This window comes from Opisthocomus hoazin, chromosome 1, assembly GCF_030867145.1.
Source record: "Opisthocomus hoazin isolate bOpiHoa1 chromosome 1, bOpiHoa1.hap1, whole genome shotgun sequence".
In the NCBI taxonomy this organism is placed as follows: domain Eukaryota; kingdom Metazoa; phylum Chordata; class Aves; order Opisthocomiformes; family Opisthocomidae; genus Opisthocomus; species Opisthocomus hoazin.
The window spans coordinates 64,333,538-64,358,709 of NC_134414.1; the positions used below are offsets into that span (position 1 = coordinate 64,333,538).

At 38.5% G+C, this 25,172-nt stretch overlaps 1 protein-coding gene across 1 annotated transcript in view; it reads left to right on the forward strand.

The window, feature by feature from the left end:
* Window positions 1–25,172, forward strand: part of PCCA (propionyl-CoA carboxylase subunit alpha) — a 300,689-nt gene that overhangs the window by 129,017 nt on the left and 146,500 nt on the right. The window contains exons 13-17 of the mRNA XM_075424221.1: window positions 1,244–1,387; window positions 2,807–2,881; window positions 8,090–8,158; window positions 8,999–9,074; window positions 20,678–20,788. Coding sequence (XP_075280336.1) covers window positions 1,244–1,387; window positions 2,807–2,881; window positions 8,090–8,158; window positions 8,999–9,074; window positions 20,678–20,788 — 475 coding nt within the window. The remainder of the gene's footprint in view (window positions 1–1,243; window positions 1,388–2,806; window positions 2,882–8,089; window positions 8,159–8,998; window positions 9,075–20,677; window positions 20,789–25,172) is intronic.

The following is a 25,172-nucleotide window of genomic DNA, read 5'->3' on the forward strand; positions in this document are numbered from 1 at the left end:
CCACAAGATTATTACAATGACAGAATGTTTTCCTTAGTACTAGTGTAGGTGAAGGAAGAAAGGCAAGTGGTTTGGTCACTGAGCTTTTGCTGTGTCACAAAATGTACGTAGTATGACATCTCGTGATAGAGAAACCATCGTGAAGTGCGTTTTCTGAAGGTATTTTGGCCCTTGGAGCACAAACATTTCTTAATAAAAATGGCAGTTCTGTCATAGTTTCTACATGGAAAGTCTGACAGCTGTCTCTGCGTGAAGAACATGCTTTTAGCAGGCCTGTCTTTCACTTCATCTGTATGGTGTGCCTTCTTGTCTTTGGGTGCTTTCCTACTGCGCTACGTCCAGTTAAAGGTTTTTTAAAAGCGAAGAAACGTGCCCGTTTTTGTCGCGGTTTCAAGGGAAGAAGCGTGCCTGTGCGTACGCGTGCGGGCACACGCCGGGGTTAGCGTGGCCGGCGGGTATTCCCATGGCAGCGTCCCGCGAAGGCGTTGGCAGCAATTTGCGGAGAGCGCGGCGCGGCTCTGCCCGCCCAGCCCGGCTATTGTGCATGCGAAGCGCTGAACAGAGGAGTCTGGAGGAGGGTGGGGGGGGGGGGGGGGGGGGGGGGGGCAAAAAATGGAAGGATCCATCTGCTCATTTCTGCTACACTGCGCTGATGCGAGATTACGCTAATCTGGTCGCTTGTCAGGACGGGTTAGTGAAAGCAGGCGAATGGGTGAGGTTTAGGGTAGGCTCCTTCTATGGAATATTGTGAGCGGCTCCTGTACGTGCCGTGTTAAGTGTAGCAGAACGGGTTGATTATCAGCTACTTTGAGATTTTCAGGTAAAACAGATTTATGGCTACAGTGCGAGTCTTTTCAAAACAAAATCGAATGGGCAAAGCTTCCGAACAAAGGAAAATTTAACTCATTGTCACCAGGTGCATGTGAATTTACAGAATAAATGGACCCCCCCCCCCCCCCCCCCCAAACCCTCCTAGGTGTTCTCTATAGTTTTTCCTTTGTAACGTGCTAATTATTTTGGGGGGTTTCCCTTCAAAGGCGGTGGTTGCTGGAGTTTGTCAAGAAGAATTTTTTTGGGGGGAACAAGACCAGGATGGGAATGCATTCTTTGTCTGTTCTTTGGCTGGTTTAATTTCTTGTTTATCTGTGTTTGTTTACAGAGAATGTTTTGGGTTTTATGTGTGGGGTTTTTTTCGTTGTTGTTGTTTTTGTTACCTACTGACTGACAGTTCTTGACCTTGCAGGTTGAACATCCCGTCACAGAATGCATTACTGGCCTGGACTTAGTCCAAGAAATGATCCGTGTTGCTAAGGGTTACCCTCTCAGGCACAAACAGGCTGATATTCCCATCAACGGCTGGGCGGTTGAATGTCGAGTTTATGCTGAGGTAAATGAGTGGTAATGGGGAGGAGGGTAGGTGGTTGAATTGTGGCGTAATAACACCTAGGTGTGGACAGATGCCAAGGTGAAGTCAAGGAATATCAGATGAAAGTCACGATTTAGAGTATGTAACACAAACGGTTAATGAGCTTGTGTAGAGCTGTAGAATTTTAATTTTTTAATTCAAAGTACAGTATGTATTTCGACATACCTTTTTTCTGAAAATCAAAATTGAAAGTGGTAAAAGAGATATATTTCTAAGGTCATTTGCTGTGTGTTCTGTGCTGGAGTTATTTGCTACAGTTAAGTGGTGTTTTCAGGTTTCTTAACTTGTGTACTTGAAACTTGTTATCTTAAAAAGACAGTGACAATTCAATGGCTTACAGAATTTTTGTTGATGTATTAAAATATTTACATACATTGCTGAAAAAGCAAGTTACATATTTTCTGAAACTATAGTTTATAGGGCAAACTTTCAAAGGGCATTCCAAGACAATAACTTTATAATTACTCTATGACTTTGTCTCACCTTAAAAAAGGTTGCCAAAATATAAAACCACTTTTCAAGCGTGTTAAGGGCATTTCAAAGTAATATATTTTTGCTGTCATTTTTGATACATGAAAATCAAGATTCGTTAATGAGGAAATGATTCTTAGCTGCCTTCACTCTGAGGAACATTTTAGGTAACCATGCTTTTCAGAAATAACTCATCACCTCGAGGTGTTTTTTTCCCTTGCTTAATTATTGTGGCTTTTGTGACCCAGGGCATCTTACTTTGTCTTGTCTTTTTGCTTTCTCATCATGGCATGCACATGATCTTCAACATGCTTTACTGATTACAAGTTATATGAGTTATTTTGATAAAGAATAAATATTTGCCCTGTGATTGGCATGGTAGCTATTCTGAGTATGAATAGGCTTTACCCTGGAGTAACTGATGCTTGAGCTGTTTTGTTCAACTTGATTCCCTCACATCTATAAGCAGGTAATGAATCTAACTACTTTGCCATGAGGTTGGTTATTCTCTAGACCATATATTTTTTTTTTTTGCTGTCCTATTAAGTTTGAATTGGTATTGCATTATGGAGGACACTTCCAAAAGCATAAAGGTCAGTTTGATTTCTTAAGATAAAAAGGGCAGGTTGAAATTCCATTATCTCTGAAATTTTTTCCTTATACTTTCTTCTTAACTCCACCCTTCTGAGTACTTTCCCACCCTTCTTCCAAGAGAATTTGTATGTTTCCAGTTCTTTATTTGATGTCACAGGGGTAGGTGGATAAAGAAATGTACTTCAACACAAGTAATTCTGGGGAAGAAAACAAAGTTATTGCAGCAGTGGTTTCTGTTAGACTTCAAGCTTTTGAATGTTATCTTCTCCGCATCTGTAAAAGCTGAATGCTTTCTTATGTTGAAATTTATTTCAGGACCCCTACAAATCTTTTGGCCTGCCGTCCATTGGTAAACTGTCTCAGTATCAGGAACCATTGCATGTGCCAAGTGTAAGTAACTTGGGTCTGGTTTTCAGAGGTGCTGAGTGTTTCTTTTATAGACAGAGGCTATAAGTACTCAGCAGCTTTGTAAAGCGGGCCTTTTTCCCAGCTTTTTGCGGGGGGGCAGGAACAGAACATGGCAATACTTATTTGTGCAGCCTGTAAAACTGCTTAAAAACATACAGCTCCAAACTGTGTTTAAAATGTTCAGTTGGGTATAGCAGGAAAAGATTATATGTTGAAATATTTTGTTACGTTCTGTAAGTTTCAGCGTAAGTTTTTCAAACACAGCTTTAGTAAAAATACCGTCGTGATTAGAAAGGACAGTGAAATGTTGAGTCAGCTTTTCAGGCACAGAGAACTGGGGACACCAGTGAGAAACTGCCAGTGCTTTCGGTTTAGCTTTTGTAGACTTTCGAGAAGAAATTTGTTACAGCAATTATTACAAGTTTCAGGATGCAGTCTAACGGCGTGGAATGGCTGTTTAACAAGCAGTGTTTTCTGCTGTGTGTAAAGAACAAGGACATTGTCTTTCTATACAGTCAAGGTAGTCTGTCAGAAGTGCACATATACACACCGCTATGTCAGTTAGTGGAATGACAAGGCTGTACCATCTGTGAATATGATTATTCAGTCTGATTGCTTGCACGGAAAATAGTGAAAGATTACAGCAGGAATCTTGAATGTGGAGATGATATTGGATATATGATTTATTTCACTTCTTAAATTGTTTTTGCCCATGTACTTTCCAAAGGGACCTGACCCTTTCTGGTCTTTAAGGCTTCATGCTGTGTTCAAAGCCTGAAAGCAGAAAAAAATTGTGAAGATCTAAAAGGCATTATGTGATCTTAAAGAGGAGATGAGGAAAAAAAGGTATCATTGGATGTATCTAAACTTTTTTTTTTAATGAAACAAAGAGTGTATTTAATAAGAATTTGTAATGAATACTCTAGTGGTTGTTAGAAGTTTTCACCATGTTGTAATAGCTAACAGGATGTCAAACATTTTGCCCTTGCAAGTTTTTGCAATTTGCAATTTTCCAAACGTGAGACCTGTTGAAAGTACAAGTGATAATGGACAAACTATACCCCCTACAGTCTTTGTCCCACCAAATCTTTCTTCAATTAATGCTGCAGCAGGAGTTTTATGTAATAACATTTGCGCTTGCGAGCCATCCATACAAAGAAAAAACAATTAAAATGCCTTAAATGTTCTGCTTACTGCTGTTATTTGCTTGTGTGAATGTTGCATGTCAGCTAAATGGACCACGGAATAGATAAAGTGATTGGGTGCAGGAGAGTGCACACTAAGCTTTGTCTATCATTATTGCTGGGAGCAATCAAATTGATGCCAGCAGGACAGTAGATGCGTTGACAGCTGTAATTATGTATCTCCATGGTGATCACTTTTGGCCTGTCATGGAGGCCCACGAGTCCCCTCCCTTGCAAGCATTTAATCAGATTGGGCTGTCACTTGTCAGGTAGACGGGGCGGGCTGGGAGTTGTGCTTAGGCGGAGAGGTGAATTGAAAATGAAGGGTGGGAGATGCCTGATCGCTTCACGTGGTCCATGATGGTACCGAAGAAAGAAATTTTAATTACGCTAGAGGCTTCAGAGCAATGGTTTGAGGAGCTCATATGGAGTGTCTAGGCTGTTCTCTTTCTGTTTACTTCTATTGTCGTATTAAAAATAGAACAGCTATTTTTGTGTAGACACTCATGGTTTGGTGTCTTAATACATATTTTCTGCCACTGTGAAACTAATTTCCCTCCTGAGAATGTCATGCCGCTAAGAACAAAATTAATATGACTAAAAAAGTTCAGCATTACACTCCCATTGTGCCACAGTGTTTGTTTTCTGCATTTTGTGTTTTAGAATTGTTGACAAGTTGGCTTAAAAAAAAAAAATAACATAGACTTGTAGCGTGTCACAGTGAGTTCAGCTTATGAGTAGTGTATTGCCAAATGCATTTTCAGTTCATTTCTTCTGTCTCAGGTTAGCTCTGGTTGCCTACCTGTGCCTGTGTGTCAGCTGCTCAAGCTGGTGGAACTGGCATGCATGGCTGTGTGAGGGGTTTTTTCTTAGCTATAGATAGGAATATACTGGCTATTTTTGTGTTATGTAGTCTGTAATTTTCTTGGAACGTGGTACTCGTAAATATAAAATTTTTGCATCTTTGATTATGAAGCTTAAGATAGGTAACCCCAAAAGCCCGTGTTGTGATAGACAGCATTCATGCTCGATGCTCTTACGCAGTATAGCGAACGTATGGCCACATCTGAAGGGCTCCAGCATTGCTTTTTGCCAGGATGATGGGCAGTCTGGTATTTTAATGACTCTTACCAGAAAGAGAAAACTCTTAGACTCTGATATGGCAAAGAATTGAGAAATACTGGAACCTGTGTGCGTTGGTAAGTGGAATTTGATGCACTAATAGTTCATTGCAGGACTGGGACATAAATTGCATTCCCTTCCCCCCCCCCCCCCCCCCCCCCTTAAGCTTTTTTGTCTTTCAGTTTATTGTTGTAACACGTAATGGTAGTACAACAGCAATAGAAGTGCTGGGGGCTGTAATACCAAGGAGCTGTAGGGTACAGTAGGATGTTAAACATAGCCTTTCTTTGGTATTTTAAATACTGAGTAAAAGAAAGGAAATATTTTAAGCAGAAGTAATTGCTGGAAGTCTAATAAATATTGCTGTTATTTATCAAGTTAAGCACATTATAGCTAGTATCTGTTGAATTAGGGTTTCTTTTTCATCCAATATTCATTAAGTTCTGTCACACCACATAGTTTATAAAGTCACCTGCTGTTACCAGGCTCTGAAAACATAAGCACCACAGAGAGAACTGAAGATAGTAAATGTATTTTTTTTTCTGCTGTCATCTTTTTATCATCTTGAGTTTATTTTATGAAAATTAAACTTCTACGGAGGATTCCAGATTTTTTTTTTTAATGGAAATTATGCTGTAGTTTTTAAAGAGTTTTCAACTGTCACTGTAATTTTTGTTTTTCAGGATATTATACTTGGGGAAAAAGTGTAAATTGTGTAGTGGTATGTGTGTATGTTGTGTATCAACAGAAACGGAGCAGGCAGAGCACGTAGTCAGTAGCCTCAGAAACCTTACAAGTAACTGCAAGGTCTGAGTAACCTTCTTACTCTGAATTATGCACCTTTCATATATTTTTTTCCTTGTCAAAATGTGATGTGCATGTATAAATAGTTACATGCACATGTATGCGTATGTAAAGCACCCCTGAACACTTGTATGTGACCTCTTCAGAGGTGCTCCTTTGGAGACAAAAGGAACAGTATAATTCAAGTATGCCTGTGGAGCATGTATGTCATACTTTCACATCTTATATATGTATTTATTGTATAGTACAGAAGATATTGTGGGCAAGGGATTTATCTGGGACTGAGTAGGTAAATAAATTTTTTCTGGTTTGAGTGTGAGAATGTATGCATTGACTTTATATATGGGCAGACATCCTGGGAGGAAGGACAGTTTAGCAGTTACAAGAAGGGGAGCTGGGAAGTACGCTGTGTGTTTCTTCGTGACATGTCTGAACTACCTTCTGCTGTTAAACATACCTGGTATGGGTAGTGGGGGACTTAGTTTAGCATAGATAAAGTACATGCAGATAAGATGTGATAAAAATGCTACAGAAGTGCTACTACCTTTACAAGTGAATAAATATGCTATACAAATAAGCATAAATTTGTAAGAAACAATATATAAATATGTAAATATAAATACAAATATATGAGTAAGTGTACGCTTTTTAGAATAAAAAGAACATAATGTCATAAAAACTGGTCAGGCAGTGTTTCTTACTGAAGAAAGTGAGTACACCTGCTAGGGTATCTTTTTATGTCATTTGGATAATAAAGTCATCATCATGCCCTCATGTGGATTCTGTAGACAAGAGGTTCTACATGTGGTCCCTTGATAATTGCCTAAATTAAAATATTAAAGGCCTAACAGCCGTTGCGTTGACCTTTTTCTGCCTTGCTGCAGACAGATGAGCTGCTGTTTATTACAAAGGTTCCTTCCCCAGGTGAAGATATAAGTGAGATTCCAGGACCCTCTTTCCCACCCCCTTTGCAATGCAGTATATCGGAGCCCTGCTGTGTCAACAGCTTTGATTAGAGCCCTCCAACGTTATGATCCCCAGAATGTGTTTATCACTCTCGAGTTATTTTGATTAGTTTTTAAAAAATATTTCAGATTCCAGCGCTCAAAAGCAGCAATTTAATAAATATTTATTCCCCAGAAATTGCTCATTTGAAAAGTTTTATATGGCTAACCTCATTGCTACAGTGATGAAATCAAACTGAGAGATGAAAACAAGAATCAGCAATATACTAACTAACTTGTTGGCTGGTTAACAGCAATCAGCCTCTTCAAAAGAAATTTTTTGAACTTGTGTTATTTTTTTCCACGAATATTGCAGAATCAGAGCTTTAATTGGGGCTGTGTCCTTACAAAGCAGAGCCATGGAAAAAAGCTGTGTAAACATTAAAGCCTCAGGGGAAGAGCAGCAACAGAAAAAAAAAAAAAAGGTTTTACAGTTGAGAGGGTGAGGCAAAGAAGGAAAGTGTTACAGACATGAAAACCACAGGCTCAATATTCCTATGGAGCTGATACGCAGAGCTCCGAAGTTCCTGCTGAATGCTCCCTACTTGTTTTCCTGCTGGAGCCCTCGGAAGGGCTGTAGCGGAACATGGGGGACGTGATTACATAGAGATGCAGAAAGGATGTGATTATAAGGGGCATCCTTCATGCCAGGTGTCAGTCAAAAGAATAATTACAGCTGTATTTTATTACGGGGATTAAATCGGAATTGGGTACGTTCAGAGTTGAGGTTTAGAGTGTGTAATGCAACCTAAACCGTTAGATCAAATTTAATGTGTTTATTGTGCATTCTAGGAGAACAAAAGAGAATTTTGGCTATCAACTGAGGATTGCAGTTGTGTTTTCTTTTAAAGGAGAGAATAACTTGCAAGTATTTTTCCTGTTGGACGAGAAAGCTCCCCTTCCCCCCCCTCCCAGCTTCTCTGAATCCAAATAATTACTCTGTTTCTGCAAGGGGAAAAAATGTACACAATAAGCTTCATGGGTGTTATGTTTTAAGCCTCCAGGTAGATTTGATCTCATGTTGAAATATTTTGTTTCCCGATATGTAATTATTTTTGCTTCTTATTTTTTTGAAGGTACGTGTTGACAGTGGCATACAACAAGGAAGTGATATTAGCATTTATTATGATCCTATGATCTCAAAAGTGAGTTGATTATTATTTTTCAATAATCTAGAGGTATGAAACACTAATTTTACACACAGATCTTTAAAAGGGGGGAGAGTATATTAAAGGATTTTTACATCAGTGTTTTAAAGGTGCTAGGCATAACATGCCTCAAGGGAATGTGAAAGAAGTGAAGGAAGATGTGCAGTAGAGGAAATTTAGTCTCACTTCTAAACAAAAGGTTTTTTATCTTTTGACACTGTAATTATTTGTTGTGCAGTTTCTGATTATTAAAAGGATTCTGATTTAAGCAGAAGCCATTACTTTCAGACTTAGGTGCTGCCAATCTATGTTTTTTGACGTAAAGTAGCCAGAACTAAAATTTCCATAATTCTGGCTTCCAGAAGCAAGCAGTGAAAAAAATGTTTGATATTGTCTCCTAGTATTAGTTCCTATTAATCAGTAACATATTGGTGAAATGAAAATATGGCATTATAGTCAGTGTTCAGTTGTCAAATAAATTCATTTAAATCTTAGAAGTTGGTTGGGTATTAGAAGTCAGGAGAGTCAACTAGACATTGAACCTCTGCTCTAATTTTCTGTGTGCTAAAGAAGAGGAGAGATCTTGTTTAGATGCTTTATGTTTTATGAAGGAGAAGTGATTGCCCTTCTTTCATTGAATGGCTTCAGAGATCTTAGTTTTCTCTTGCTGTTTTCGAGAGCCTCTGAAGCAGAGATACTTCAGAGAAATGTGGTGTGCAAGAAATGTTTTTGTGACTGCAGTTCTACAAACCATTGTCATTTGAAATGCTTTTCAGAATCTAGAGACAAAACACTATCTCATTTCTGGATAACTTCAATACCTTTTTTTTTTTTTAGCTGATTACCTATGGCTCTAATAGAGCTGAAGCACTGAAAAGAATGGAAGAGGCTTTGGACAATTACGTAATTCGAGGTAACTACAGAAATTTGAGTTCCTAGTGTGATAGGCTGCCATCTGTTTCAAGAAAACAGCTTGAAAAACGTAGTAATTAGCAAACTGAGTAAAGTTCCCGCTTCTTAAGTGCAAACTAAAACAAGAAAAGCTTGTGTTAATTAAGCTGAGAAGATACATCAAATCTAGAGAGACTTATTTTTTTCTTCCAGTGATTTTTGCTTTAATATTATGAAATAAATATTGAAATAATTTCCTTAAACTTGTAAGAGTTTTCAGAAAATGGTAGCATATAATTCATTTATTATGTTGTGGAGGGAAAAAAAAGGCCACTGCACTGTAAGAAATTTTAAGTAGTTGCTATTTCATAGCAGTTTAATACATTGATTAAGGTCAAATAATATCACAATGCAGTATTTGATTGTGTATCTGTTCCTCATTTTCAAGGTAATTGTTTAAGCTTGGCAAATACAGAAGTAGGCTGATGATCAGAAAGTGTTTCAGCTATTGCTGACTGACTGCCTAGAAGTAGTAGCTGTTCCTTTAGCCTTCCCAAGCAGCAGGGGTGAATCAACCATGACCACTTTAATTCCTTTTAAGTTTTAGAGAGGGAAGTCATGGTTTGTGTAGGAGAAATCTTTAGATCTTCCTCTGTGTCTTATGGAAAATAGGAAGGAAAACTCAGAGGGGAAAAATGGATTTCTAATCCTTTGTTTTCCTGGGGATGATTAGAGGAGGGAGCTGTAATGTGGGAAAAATCTTCATTTTACCCCTTAACTGTGTGGGTGTTGGAGGAGCTATTTTTTTCATTACTAGTCAGTATACTTGAAGAAGCAGGGTAGGCAGGAAGGAAACTGTTGGAGGATTTGCTGCCTTTGTTCCTTGTTTTGGTCGCCGGACAGATTGTTCTATGGTTTGAGACAGGAGAAAGACTTGGAACACTTATTTAATTCCTTCCCTGAATGACTGGAGACCTCACATAGCAGACAGTCTTATGAGTGTTTCTGTAAAACTTGGTTTGGCTTTAATGCTGTCTGCTGAATACTACAGATGCCGTGTCAGACTAGAAAGATTTATCTATCTGGGGGAAAATGAGCGTCGCTCTACAACAGTGTAGCTAGATAGGTGGTAGGATTAGCCATTGTAAATGAACTGCGTAACTCTGAAGTGGATTTATACTGGTGCAATTTGAACCATTAGACTACTGCAGTACAATGTGCTGATGTAAACCCCTGCTGTATATCAGCTGAGTAAGTTTATACGAGAGAGGAATTTACACCATGATAGCTAGATTGATGTGAGGTGGTTTGGCTTTTTTTGTGTCGTAGTGTGTTTTTTTTTTTTTTTTGTTTTTAATGTAGACAGGCTCTGGATTCAAACTCAGTTTGAATTAGTAGAAAGTTATGCTAGAAGGATTATAGTTAATGAGAATGTTGGAATTGTGCGTGGAGCATTGTCTTTTATTGTGTGCTGAAATATGGAACCTAATTGTTTGTTCTTAGATGTTTTACACAGGTGTGTATGTACCTAATAACAGTTCTGCAGATATATAAATACCTACAAAGGATATGACATCTTACATATGGAAATTACTGATTTACATCTTGATTTTTTTTTTTACAGTTTTTTATTACTATGCATGTGTGCATTTAAGAGTTCATACCTTATATCTCTGTAGTATTTCTACCTGTGAAAAAGCTCTTCATCTATTAAATACATTGAAAGATGTAATAAATGAACTACTGGGGGACTGCATTTTTAAAAAATATTACAAAGAACAAATTTTAAATTACACGGGTTTCAAAAGTAGATGAATTTCTGAAACACTTTTTTAAGGTGCGGCGAGCAGTGTTTTCCATTTGAAAACCAACAGGATTTTTGTGTAGTTTACACAGCTGGTAGTTTCTTCCCAGGGTTTATTTAAAATGTAGCATTCATGGATATTAAAGTATTTCTTCTTTTGCCTAATGTGAATAATGCTTGATAGGGCAGTTTGTAGAAACTGTCCTATCTGTAATGTTCTGAACGGCATTGGTGTGTACAGAACACCTCCTTGTTCAGAGGAGTTCGCTAATAAGTTCAAGTAAGCCTAACAGATGATGCAGAAATAGTAACATATTGCTATTTAAATTACAAAAATAATTGAACATCAGAAAAGTAGAAGCAATTTCATGCATTTTTGTCTGAAATTAATGTGTATATTTTTGCTTTAAAATGTTAGGTGCTATGTAAAACAATATTAAACTACCTTGATCTTATGTGAAAGTGCCTCACATTGAAGTTTTCTCTATTAACTGAGTTGTCTTTAGTGGTATAAGATACAGAATAGTTTTTCACCTAGCTTTGGAGTTACTTGGTTTGATATTTGAATAGTGAGCCTGTGCATAACTACTTAGAGATCACCGTAGTCTTCCTGAGTAGTGTGCTCCATATTCCTATTTCTGAAATGCCACAGACCACTCCCTCCCATTTCCTTGGAAGCAGCTTTTATGTTTGGTTGGTGTTTTAGAAGCAATGTGTTTTTGCTTGTAAGTAACAAGTCTCTTCTGAGTTACAAAGCATTTTAGCTAAGCATTACCAGCTGAAGTCAGTGTAAATTGTACTGTTAAATACACCGTGAGAATTGAGATTTAAATTCCCAAGAATTGCAGCATTTCTGGAAGCAAAAATGCTCCTTCACTCACATAGGGTGGGAATGGGATGAGGTGACTGGGTAACAGGTCAAGGACCATCTAATGGGTTGCTTAGGGACTGCTAATGGAAGATGGAGTCTTTCCCATCATTTCTGTGTCACCAGTTCAAAGCAGGGAAAAAGTTGGTAAGGACTTCCAGTCACTAATATTTTGATGGTTGCTTGCTGACCTGTGTGAAATCAGTGGTCTTTATCCAGTTCCTAGAAGAACAAACGCCCTCTCGCAACAATTGCTACCGTAGAATGTCATTCCTGGCAGTCCCAGCAGAGAGTGCGGAGGCTGAAGGGGCACAGTGACCCTCGAGGAGGTGCCTCATCCAGGCTGGGCTGAGGCATGCCAGCAGCGTGAAGTGCAAGGACTTGCTCTGCTGTTCCTTGTCTGCTGGCTGTATGGGCAGACCTGCAGTTTCCACTGCGGTGGCTTTAGGGTGTGCAAGAGTTACCCATTCCCTTTTAACTCTATTCCACTTGCAAGGAACAAATCCTCAGACTAGAGTGTGTATTGACCTGTTTTCTAGGACCAGATAGTACCTGGCCTTGAATCCATGGTTCAGCTGTCCTTCCCAGTTAAATCTTCCTGACATCACCATGAGGGAAATTAATTAAATTTTCAAAAAAAATTGATCTTTGCAAATACTTGCAAAGAAAGCAGACTTTTGCAAAATTTGAGTAAATAATATTTTAAGCAACCAAGACTGTATCATACAGTGCCTGTAACAGCAGTATCTTGATTATAAATGCTAAATAAACCAAATTGTGATATTTGCAGCAATGCTATGCTCTGAACATACCTATTGCCTTAATGTTTTATTACAGTTTGGGCTGGTAACAACTTGCACACACTGAAATAAGAAATTCTACAGTCTGTTGTTTAGTAGATGCTAACAATGTGAGTAACTCGAGATACATTCAGTGTGGTCATGGGAATGTAATCTACATCTTATTTCCTGTGTAATATCTACAGTGTTATGAATGGGAGCAGGTGAAAGTCTAGGATAGCACTTCTTTGAGTGGTGGATTGGATTAAATAATCTCCTAAGGTCCTTTACAGTCTAAATGATTCTGATAGGAACCGACTCCTCCATTGAGAACTGATCTGAATTCAAAATCTTCATTGAGACTTCTGAATGAGGAAGGGTCTACTTAGGTAACAATTTTATCTATGCGTCTTCTGGTATAGTTCAGGCATGATTAATGTTCAAGGTCTTACCCAGATTTGTCTCAAGCAGATACACTTTTCGTTTTATCCACTGGTTACTGGAACTTTTCAGTATTCACAAATTCTCAAGATGTTGGTCAAGCGTAGAGACACTGTTGCTCATCGGGATGAGGCATGAGTTGTTTCCTGTCAGCCTGTGCTGTTGTTAGGGGTTCATCTTTCTCTGGTTTCATACTACTTTTGCAGAAACTTAAGGTTTTGTTTCTTCTTTTTGATATGAACAACAGAAACAGGGTATTGGAAGAATGCCTTTCAGTGTGTCTACTGTATGTGCAAACATGATGTGTGATTTCCTCTTCTCAGTTTCCCTAAGATTTCCGCATGTGTTTGTCACGTAATTTATGGTGCTGAATAATGTGTTCTTTTAAAGGTGTATATAAACCCCAGTTTTGAAATTTTGGAAAGTTTATGTATGAAAACTGTTTTTATCTGTTTAAATAAAAGAAATGGACATATTTATGCAGCAAGTAGAACTGATGATTAGTTCACCAGAGGTCTGACTGGGCAGACAGCTCATATCCTTGAGTGCAGAGATTCCTGTAATCTTTCTTTCTTGTCTTCCCTGATTTTTATCTTCCCTTCTGATTCAAATAGAAAGCAGTAATGTGAAATTAACAGTTTTTGTGTAAAGTCAACCAGTATCTGTTGAGATCCTGCTTGCTGTGGAGAGAGAGGAATGTAGTAGACCATTTGGGAGAAAGAAGAGTGGGAAAAAAGAGCATCTGAGGGAAGAGTAAGCAGCAGGTAGAGCAAGAAGAAGTAGAAATGAGAGGGAAATAAGGGAGCCACCAACCAGAGTGGGAAACTTCCAACGTGGGGTAAAAGAGCAATCGTAGAAAAACAAAAAAGTGGAAATGGAAAAATAGAAAAGTGGTAAATAAGTGTGGTGAATGTTTGAGGGGAATGGGAATATAGAAGTTAACCCTCTGATATGAATGGAGACCTGCCAGAACAGTGGCAGCGGGAACTGTTGTGAGTTTTTGCAGCTGTAAACACACTGATTGGGAGGAAAAAGAGCATTGTGCTTAGTATTGTGGAGAAGGCCTTCGCTTTCCAAGAACAAGCACCCAACAAAAAAAACCTCACTTCAATTTTAGTGTTTTATGTATTTCAAATAAATTAATTTTCAGGTACAAAGGTTTTCGCAGTAGACTTTAATTATATCCAAACATTGTCAATTACTGAATGATTTTTTCTTTTATATATTAAAAGATACTTCTCAATGGCAGTGATACTTGCAAGTTTTCCTGTATTCTGATCCTCTGCAAGTATGCAAGTGTGCTTATTGGCATTGCGAACAAAGCAATCTCTGTCTTTAAGCCAGTTGTCCTGCAAAAGGCATATAGTGCCTGTTTTAAAAAAAAGAATGAAATAGGCCTCATTTTCCTGGTGGTTCTTAAAAAAAGTGCTGCAACAGGTTGTACAGCTGAACTGTGGATTCTCCCCTCCACGTAGCTGAAGGAACAGGGGCTGGAAGTTCTGCAAGAGCCTCTGTGTTCTCTGACCATTTGTAACAGGGACCAGCGGGTTCCCAAGCGTGTCACTGTGCAAACCGAAACTGGAGAAGGAAGAGCAACCAACTTAGCTCAAAATGTCTAGAAGAGACCATTGCAGGATGCTCGGTAACATCAGCCTGGAGCACAGATCCTGGCACGAAAGAAGATTCGTCTCCGAGAAGGGCAATTGAAGTACAGGGTGATCAGGCAGAAGAGGAAAGCAATGTTAATGGTGCAGGAGAAGGGAAATAAAATAAGATCCTGGGTTTTTTTTGTGTGTGTCAGAGGAGTTTGGATTTTTTAATCAAGATAAAAAAGAGTAGTAGAAGTGAAAAACTACAAGAAATGCAGGTTGAGGAGGCATTGAAAGATGTCAGTGATTATTTCTAGGTATGCCCCTTAGATATAAAGTTGCCTGGTGTTCTGTTCCCCTTCTTTAGAGTAGAGTGGTGGCTGAGGCGAGGGTGATGGCAGGATGGCCATACATTTTCTTTCGCTTGTTCTTGTCAAAGCCTCCTTAACTACTTCTTCCAGTTATTCTACTGATTGAAACATTCATACGTGTTTACTAACACCATAAATAACAGACTGCTATATCTTATTAAGAGGTTCAGAAGTGCATGCAGTACAAAATTTAGTTTCACTTTGAACTAATGATTTTTACAGTAGGTTATTACCATATATTATCTGCTTTTCCCCCCTTCTTTTCCGCCGTTATTCTGGTCTATGAGTTCTGTGAGCTCCAAACTCTAATATATAAAAGAATTAATGTTTTAATTGAAATACATGTCCAGCTCTGAGGGTCGGTGGTGCACTGATCCTATGTGATAACCTCATGTGGATGTTTGTGTATTAAAATTACAAAGCTAAAAAAGCCTTTCTTCTCACTTTTGGGATGGGACTTTGTATGCAGATAGCCTCCTCTGAAGTAGATTGAAGCAAAACACAAGCTTTGAAAGACAGTTAAACAGTTGAACATTGAGGGTTTTAGGGAACAGTAGGACAGCTTTTGGAATTGCAAACATGGAGGCCAGCTGGGTAGTAATCATGGACTTTGAAAAGTTCATGTGTTGAAAGTGGTGTTTTCATAGTCTGTGCAAATCTATGATAATGTTCTTGTTTTAAGTGTAGAGTAACATAATTAGTGTTTCATAATGCTCAGTGGAGAGCTTAGTATTTTTTTATTTTTTGGTTAGAGAAATCAACTGGGGTGCCTCCTAAATTTCATAGCATTTATTCTTATTCAGCATTTAAACTGATTTGTGATAATTTAGCTTTGTTATTTTTTTAAAAGGAGAAACATCTGGTACTGTACTCCACACGTTGTTTTTGCGATCCCTAAGTATGCAGATAAAGTTCTCTCTATTCCACTTAGCACAATTTGAAATTATCAGCAAGTTAAGTATATTCAACTGCTTATCTACAGAGAGGCATGCAGGACTCCAATTAAGTTTACATGGATAAATGCAGATTTGTATTTGCAGGCATCAAGATGACAGAAGCTTAATGCTGTAAAAAGGCTAATCAACACTGAATATGTTTAGTGTCAGTAAATATTTATAGTGCAAACATTGACGATGGTTTTGTGCCTTGGCATTCCAAGTTCTGATTTTAAGTGAGTAAAAATGTGGTGTGATATCCTGTTCATAAACTTGCCATAGAATTTTTATTTTCTATAAAATTAATTTTACCTTATTTTTCTTCGTTGTTTTTTCTTGGGAAGACAGGTTAGTATTTAGGCTACAGTTTGTAAGTTGATGAAAAATCTGGTATATTTAGTGAGATTTTAAGGCAGATGTAATCCAGAGAATGAGGAAGGGAAGGAGGCGAGATAGAGAGACAGGTAGTATGGGGAGTAATTTCTCCTGATTATAATTTTATTTATTTATTTTTTTAATGAGGTCTTCTTCAAATAGTGGTTACTAATCAGCTCTGGTGAACAATGTGATTATTTAGTGTGCTCATGTATTCATTAGGCGATAACTACAGTTTAACTGGAAAATTAACCTCAAGAATACATGTAGGTTATATATAAAACATACAAATGTAGATTTTTAAAAATTTTATTAGATCCCCAGAAGTTAAATGCTAGTCTGCTCTCTTTCACAAAGGTATTCTGAAAAACAGCGTGTCAAAATTTAAATCCAAGAAGTACATCTTAAACTGAGCTTCTGCTGATTTAATGTTGTATGAAGAATACATCCAAGTGAAATAAAAAAATAGATGTATGAGGAATATTGATTATTGTTTCTTGTTGTATTTTGACTTAGAGAAAAGAAGTCTATAACTGTAACTGCAGTTCCATATCAGTCTTAACAGTGTAAAAAAATGATGCTGAAGTGAAATTTTGTTTTCTGGAGGGGAAATAAATTGATGTAGTTTAGGCTTTTGTTTGGTTTTTTTTTTTTTGAAATGTCATGGCTTGTCAGGTTAATAAATGTGATTTTGTTCCTGACAGACTGCAGACCTGGTCAAGAAAAGAAAAATTCCCTGAAAACCACTGCAACATAAATACAATATACTTCAGTTTAGTGTCTAACTTTGCATGAAATGAGCACTGCCTGTTACCCTGTGTTTGATCCTGTGAGAGTGTGGGGCTAATGTCTGGCCAGTGTTTTGGAAGCAGCAGGTAGTCAGGAGCAAGCTGCTCTAGGGGTCCATATTTCTGTAGCCTAGCAGTTACTAACACACAGATGGAGACCTTACGAACTTTGGCAGAGGTCACGCTAAATTGCAAATCTAAAACTTCTAGACTTCTGAAGGATTACACTGGTACTCTTTTTTTTTTTTTTTTTTTTTTTTTAAAGCCATATGATTGGGAACACACTGAAAGGTATCAACTCAGTTTTTGAGAAGTAGATCAACCACACAGTCATTGCTCACATAATGATCACGCGGACTGATAAAGATAGCCTTTGATGATACTTTAAAGGGAAACTTGTGTATTAAATTTTTAATTTGCATATGTGAAATACATATGTTATATTGCTTCCCAAACGCCTAGGCTTGTCTGCTCTACTGACCTTCTTAAATGGATTTTGGAGCTTAAAACTTTGCAGAAGCCTCTGATTTTTCTGATTCACATGAGTTGGAAATAATGAAGATACTTGTAGTATTTTTTTGATTTCAGGTCTTTTGAGGCAGTCAGTTAAGACACCAAGCTCTGTCATCTGTCGTCACCCATCATCTCACCGGGGATCTTATAGCAGTTTAGGGAAGAAAAACATGAGGTGATCTGGTTACACATTGTAACATGTTTAAATCCTGGATTCAAAGTCGAGGAGCATCGAAGAGCTCCTCTTTGTCTTCTAATTATAGTCCTGAAGCTGTGCTTAACAGATGAAAATCTCTTTGATATTTCGACTTACTATTCAAATGGGAAATTTTGGGGAGATTTTGTAGCAGCCAAAGAGAGACTTTATTTTTTTCCAAGTTATCAGTCATTTAGCATAGTGTAGTTTAAAAGTTTTTTGTTTCTTGGAGATGCGAGTTTCATTCAGTGTTTATGAGATCAGGGTCCATGAATGACTATCTAGGTCACAGGCACCAAGGAAGCTGATCCTCTTTTAATCAAATGGTCAAATTTTTAGTTTGTTGTCATTGAACTGGTTGTGTAATGTGCTACTTAATGGCTCATGAACTAGTCTCTAAACCTATGACTTCATGATTCAGTGAGGCTGAGTCTGACTCCATGTGTTGAAAGCGGTTTCAGTGACGGCCACACAGAGCGCTTGAAAATTCACACCAGCAGCAGACTGTAGGGGAAACGAGCTTTGAAACTGTTTGAACTGGTCTGCATATAAAATAACAAGAGTGTTATTCGTGATTCTAAACTGGAAAAACACGAAGGGAAAAGAAGTAGAAGTGCAGAAGAATCTCCTTCTGTAGCTACAGCAATTTGCAGTTGTTGTACTGCTAGTGTCTTTGCTGGGGTGAGATCTCGATAAGGGAAGAAATCTAAGTATCTTAATTTACAGTTGAGAGACCTGAGTTTACAGTGAATTCTTATTCATGTTATTTTGAACTAAAGCTGTCAGAAAAAATGTGCAAATAACTTTCAGAGTCATGTCATCACTGTATTAATCAACTTGTAAGTGAACATACCAAAAGCTGAAGTGCAGAATCTTGTGCTTTGAGAGACATGGATGCACAGACAAATTTTTACAAGATAAACTAGTTTGCGATGTGCTCTGCGTTTATACGTCACAGTGTGCACCTAACACCAAAGTTCATGTGACCTGGCAAATGCAATGTGATCTGGAGTTGCCTCTCCCTCTGACACTGAGAGGAAAGAATGTGAATTGCTTTGTGTTTCCGGAAGGGTGAGGGTGCGCACGCCACGCGGCCGAGGCTGGGGAACCTCTTTCCTAGAGCAGCTTCCTCATTTATCTGTACCTGGAATGGGTGCAACAGCTGCAGCCAACGCTTACAGTTTATGCTCCGGAATGGCACATCTGTTTCAGCTTCTCTCAAGAAATAATGATGCTGTGAGGCAGTGCTATCCTGTGTAGTCATATTGGGATTGAACTGTGGTGGCTCTTCAAATTTGTTGTTAAAATCTCTTTCCAAAATTGAGAAGAGAGTTGAGGTGAAGATGGTGTTTTGCTCTTACCTGCATAATCTTAAACTTTCCTTTCCAGAGATGACCTGTGCGCTACTCTCAAAAGAGAAAGTGTCTTCCCTCCAAAAACTGTTTGGAGTGCAGTAAGCAGAAGATAAGTTGTCTGGGGATTTTTTTCTTAGGGATTTTTTTGCTCCTCCTTTCCTTTCCTGCCTCCTAGAAGGACGGCTGTATTTAATATTTCAGTGAAACGACATTTAGTGACCAGTGCTAAACTGCCAAGTACTTCTGGCAAAGTGCAGTTTAGCAGTAGGTTACCAGCTTAGTTACATAGCCCTGTTAAATTCACAGAAAAATGAAGCTTGAAGGATTTTGGAAAGTCATCTAGTCCCACTGCCTAAACTAAGGTGTATACCAATTATATCTGTGTCCTGACAGGTGCCTCTCTAACCTGTTTTTAAACATCTTCACTGACTCCAGAATCTATCCCTAGGCAATCTTTTTCCAGTGTTAACTATCCTGAGTACATATCTTGTGCTGACATCTACTCCTGATTATGTTTTTTCCAGCCTATGCAGGAAGTGGGATATGGTTTATTCCTTTCCTCTCTGAGAAAACAAATTAATCTTTTATTCGTCTGTGAGGAAGGGGCAGAGGACTTACTGTTTTGCATGCAAGTACCCGACTAACACTGGCAGCAGCCTTGGAGTTGTGTAGATTTAGATTGCATTTGTTAGAAGCTGTCTGTGTTTGTTGGCACAAAAGCAGGGGAAAAGAAGGGAATGAAAAATACAAAAAAAAAAAAAAGAGGAGACAAGCTGAGAAGTGGAATGAAAGGAGATAAAGAAATTCAGAAAAACAAAAAAAAATTTTAATAATCAAAGGAATTAAAGGACAAAGCTGGCTATAAGCGCTGTATGATAAGTAATTTTTTAATTAAAGAAATAATTTTTAGGGGGAGAGGGCAGGGGCTGTTTGCCAAGCAGGGTCGTGGAATGGTGCTAAAGGGGAAACAGGGCATTCAATGGAAGAGCTGGCCAGACAAGGTTGGATAAATATATATATGGAGCAAGCAGTAGGTTTCTGTGTTTTGTAAGTTCCACAGGAGTCTCTTATGACTTACACATGATAAAAATGTTATAAAATTATAGATGTGATGAAACTTCTTACTATCTTCCATTACCATGACTGGGATGTAACGTGGCGCATATCTTCCACAGGAGAGCGTATATATAAGGTGGCAGGATGACAAGGTGGGCCAGGGTTCACTGGAATTGAGCTGGTGCTTACGGTCGTGACTAATCTGTCATTTCAAGGAGATGGCTCTGGTCTTGCCAACATCTGCTAGGACTGAACCAAAAGGCTCTTGGTTGTTCTTGCTGTCATTGACTTAACTAGGTGCTTGAATTACGCGTGGTGAGGTGAAAATGTGGAAGGTTTACTTCTTAATTAAACTGAGTGGTTAAGGAGGGTGTTCTGAGGCAGCAGTGGAACAAGACTGGTAAATCTGCATTGATTACATCAGTACTATGGTCTCTAAATTGTGAACAGGTATTTATTCTACGAAGATAAGAGCTCATATTTTTACAAGTTGTTTCCTACTGTAATTTGTAAATAATATGTTTACCTGATTTTGTATTGATGCTTTGTTTTCAGGTGTGGCTCACAATATTTCTTTACTACGTGAAGTGATCATCCATCCCCGCTTTGTTCAAGGAGACATCAGCACTAAATTCCTTCCTGAAGTCTATCCTGATGGTTTTAAAGGTTAGTTCCATTTGGGAATGTTTCTTTTTTTTCTTGAGAGGTGTTGTTTCTGATTATTATTCCTTTATATTTATAGAAGCACACGGTACCCAACAAGTTTTTACTTCTTTTCCTCAAATGTGTCTGTCCCTACATGCAATTAGAGTTTTTAAATAATGCATAATGTAATTGAAACAGTTACTTTCTTTACTTTCAAGAAGGCAAAATACATACTTCTAGTGACAAAGTCGAGAAAAACAATTTGTAGGTGATATGAAATATGTAAAATAAATATCAATATTCACTGTAGCATTGTCTGGAGGATCTGGCATTTCATTAAAGTATTTCAGTAACCTGGTCTTAATACTCATTACGCACAGTAGTGGTCATCACCTTGAAATTATTAATTCATACGTTAGGTTAACATAAACACAAATGCAAGTGTTTCTTTGCAACATCCCGAACAACTCAGTTTCAAAAATGTAGAACAACGGTTGGTAGAGAAATGTAAGTAAACAAACAGATTGATTTCCTTTCGTAAGGGTCGAATTTTAAAAGGTTGCCTTCTCTCTCTGCCAGTCTGCTGTAGATGCTTTCTTGACCTGTGTGGTTAGAGACTCAATCCTTCTATACAGACCTCACACCTCAGCTGGCATTCATCAGGCAGAACCTCTTCCTTATTTAAAAGAAAAAAAAAAACCAAAAACCAGTGTTTATAGCTCATAATTCATGGGTCCTTTATGAATCCTGTGGAGATTCCTTTCTCCCCCATTCATCATTAATCCAGTGTGGCAGAATCCTCATCCCGCTTTGGAGACAACAGTGCCAGGTTGGCAGTCACTGGACATGACTGGCACCTTGCCAAATTCCAGTCTCATTAAGGAGCAGAACAGATTTTTCTTACCTCAGGACTCGGTGTGTGAGTTTGGTGCAAAGAATATTCATCCATGGAACTACTTTATGTCGTGACGTAATTGGCAACTCTGTGATACAGTCCTACACAGGGGATTAATGCATCCAGCTTGTTATTGGCACCTGACTGCAACCAAAGCAACAGGAGTTAGTCCCCTTGGGTGGCAGTGAACTTGTGATGGTTGAAGCTCAAAAGTTCCTTTGTCATCTTTGCTAAGGTGTACTTAACTAATCTTCAGGTAACTCAGATGGTTTTCATCCAGCAAAGACTTGAGGGAACTCTGATCTGCTCTCAGGGCTCAGCGCTGCCGATTAGTTGGCCTATCTCCCTTCCCTGACACTTTCATATGGAATCCCCTGTCCTGCATCTTTGACAGTTCTAGGACTTTTCAGTCTTTCTCCTGAGTGGATTCAGTTCCCTAAACCACCAAAACCCTGCTATTTTTTTGTTGTTGCTACTTTTGTTTGTGTAGTTTGTTGAGAGTTTTGGGGCTGACTTAGCTCACGAAGGAGTGTGGTGAGCTTCAGCGGACATGCAACATGAGTAGCAGGCTAAGAATGGGCAGAAGGGAATGGAGGAGAAAGGTGAGGATGCGAGATGTTGGATAGGTTTATACCATGTTGTGAAAAGGCAGCCTCACCTGACACACAATACAATAAACAATGAAAACAATAAAACATAAACCATTCTACCCTTGCTTCTGATAATGTGTCTGTTGGGGCCCTTGGTCACTTGTAAGAAGCTGGGACAGGTTTTGCTGACGCAGGAGGAGACCCCTTGCTCTGTATTTTTGACTATGGAAGGACACTCTTGTCTTTTGTTTGTTTGTTCTTTGTTTAGTATTTCATCCTGCAATGTTAGTCTGTATGTAATCAGTTAATAACTTTTGTCCACAAATTGCAGAATGATAAGGAATTTGTTTTGGGGTCATCTGACTTGAACTGCGTGTGCATGTATTTGTGTGCACATACACAGTGATGCAAATGACTGATTCATGTTGCAGTCTGAGATAAACAGTAATGTTGTATTAACAGAGTCTGAAAGACAAGCTTTTGCTCTAGACACCAAAAGACACAAGAAGAGATATTGTGATAGTTCATAATACAAACTAATGAGCGGGACATGTGAAAGGACTAGATTTTGTTCTGCTGTATGAAAAGTCTCACTCTTCTCTGTATACCAAGTACAAGCATACATTAACCTTCTTAATGATAAAAAAATGCAGATATCATTATTACAAAGCATTTGGATTTGAAATCAAGAGTAGTTATTCACAAGTACTGATTGAAAGCTCACACAGAAGTAATTGAGAGCCCTTTTAATGATGTCTTTTGCTCTGGATCAGACTCTTCTGGCTTAAAAAAAACTCAACAATCAGTGAGTTGAATTGGAGGATAGTTTTTAAGTACCTATTGAAAGATATTTCTGCAGATGCAAAGACTGTAATGGGAACTGTTCAAGACAACCAAGGGTGGTGGGCAGACGATGGGTAGAAACTCAGCAAGAGAAATAAAGGCAAATTAACTTATGTGGTGTAAGTCACCTACTCACTTCAACTAACCTTTTTGTATAAATACCTGGGGTACACTTTGCTAGGAGGATTTGAAAATTGAGTAGCTTCATATATCTGAATATTGTTTATAAAAGACACATAGCTGTAAAAAAAAAATCTGGGATAATCTGAAAAATTAGAGCAATGTGTAGCCAAAGTGGTTTTGGAAATACTGAGAAATACGTGCTGCTGTTAACAGTGGAAATCCAGCAATCCGTACCAGAAGTGTTTTAAATTTGGAAAACTTAAGAAATAAAAAAAATTCAACGAAGATGTGTGCTATAGTAATGCTTGGGCACAATCCAGTGTGTTTCTTTTGTAAAGTACACAATTGCCACCGTTGGTCTACATTGATGGTAAGTAGTGCACGTCAGCTGTGTTCTTTCTGGTGACTGCATGAAGTACTGGCCCGTTTCTTATGTGCATTTTTCTTCAAATATAGATATTAACTTCAGTCTTACTGAAGAGTAAAATATGAGATGCTTTGTTTTTCAGTCTCATTTTCAGGGGTTTCATTATAAGTCCTTTAGTAGAAGGCTTTTACTATAAGTTAAGAAAAAATTAATTATTGGAAATATCTCAGTAGTTTTTCCATTAACCTGTGATGCCCACTTCAAATTACATCTAGAACAGGAATATTTAGTAATTTTCATGATTAAGGTTTAACTCTTTTTCCTCCTTTCTTTAAATAAGCATTCATTAACAAAACCAGTTTGAATCATAGAATCATAGTTTATTGCAAGTTATTTTAAAATATTGCTGTGCTGAAGCTAACCTTACTCAGGCTGTGATTAGTGTGGGAAGACAGCTGCTGTCATACCCTTTTGTTGTCTACACGAGGGATGGGTGGCTAGAACGCCGGCTGGCCGCGGGGCAGCCGGAGCGGGTTACTGCTCTGAGCGCGCATGCGTGTTTTGGGAGGAGCGCGGAACTGAGGGTGGGTGCAGCAACACTGATTAGGCCAGGGGACACAAATACCTCTGCCTGACAGTGGCCTCCGAGCACTTTTCTCACAGAATAAAAGTGTTCGCCAAGCACGCGGGAGTAGCCCATACTGCTTGATCATCAATGTCAGATGAGCTGTCCGTCTACAGCTTCCAAGCAGCCTGGGATGCTTCTGTTCTTCCTAACCTGCCTGGTGAGAAAGGAGTATACGCTATCTGTTATCCCTGTTGTTACAGGCACAGAAAATGTCTCTGTTTTCACAAAGATCTAAGAAGTCTTTTACAAAGAGCAAATTAAACTCAAGGATCCTTAGGTTGGTACTCTGGTCATTGGATCATTCTTTGTGGCTCGATCTATTTCACAGTTAATCTTTTCCTGGATATCTGTTTTAATATTGAGATATTTTTTTAATGGCCCGCTCTTCCTGGTTATTAAATGACATCTCAGATGCTTGGTCAGTCTCTTTGAGAGAGACATCCTGAAATGCGAAGAGGAGTACTTTCCAAGAGATTATCCTGAAAGTCATACCAAAACACAGGGGAAAAGGAAAAAGAATCCTTTCCCTCTTCTAGCATGTTTACCTCATTTGAGTGGAGAGGAAGAGCAGAAGTTCTGATGGACGATCCTTTGTGTTACCTGATTCCTGTTATGGAAGGGAAGAAAGAGGAAACACCTCTCTCTGCTGCAATTGTGTATTGGCTCCAGAGACTGTGTATGAGGTGAAGGCTTTTAGAAACATTGTGTTTGTCATAATTATATAGATTGGAGGAAATGATTACTCCACTTTACTCAACGCTTACTAAACCACCTCTGGAATACTGTGTCCGATTTTAACCCCCTCACACATACAAGAAGTCTGTTGATAAACTTGAATAAGTCTAGCAAAGACCCACCAGGGTGGTGCTGGATTGGAACAGAGGACCTGTGATGAGAGGCCGGGAGAACCAGGCTTGTTGAGCCTGAAAGCAAGAAAGCTTAGGGTGGACCTTATGGCA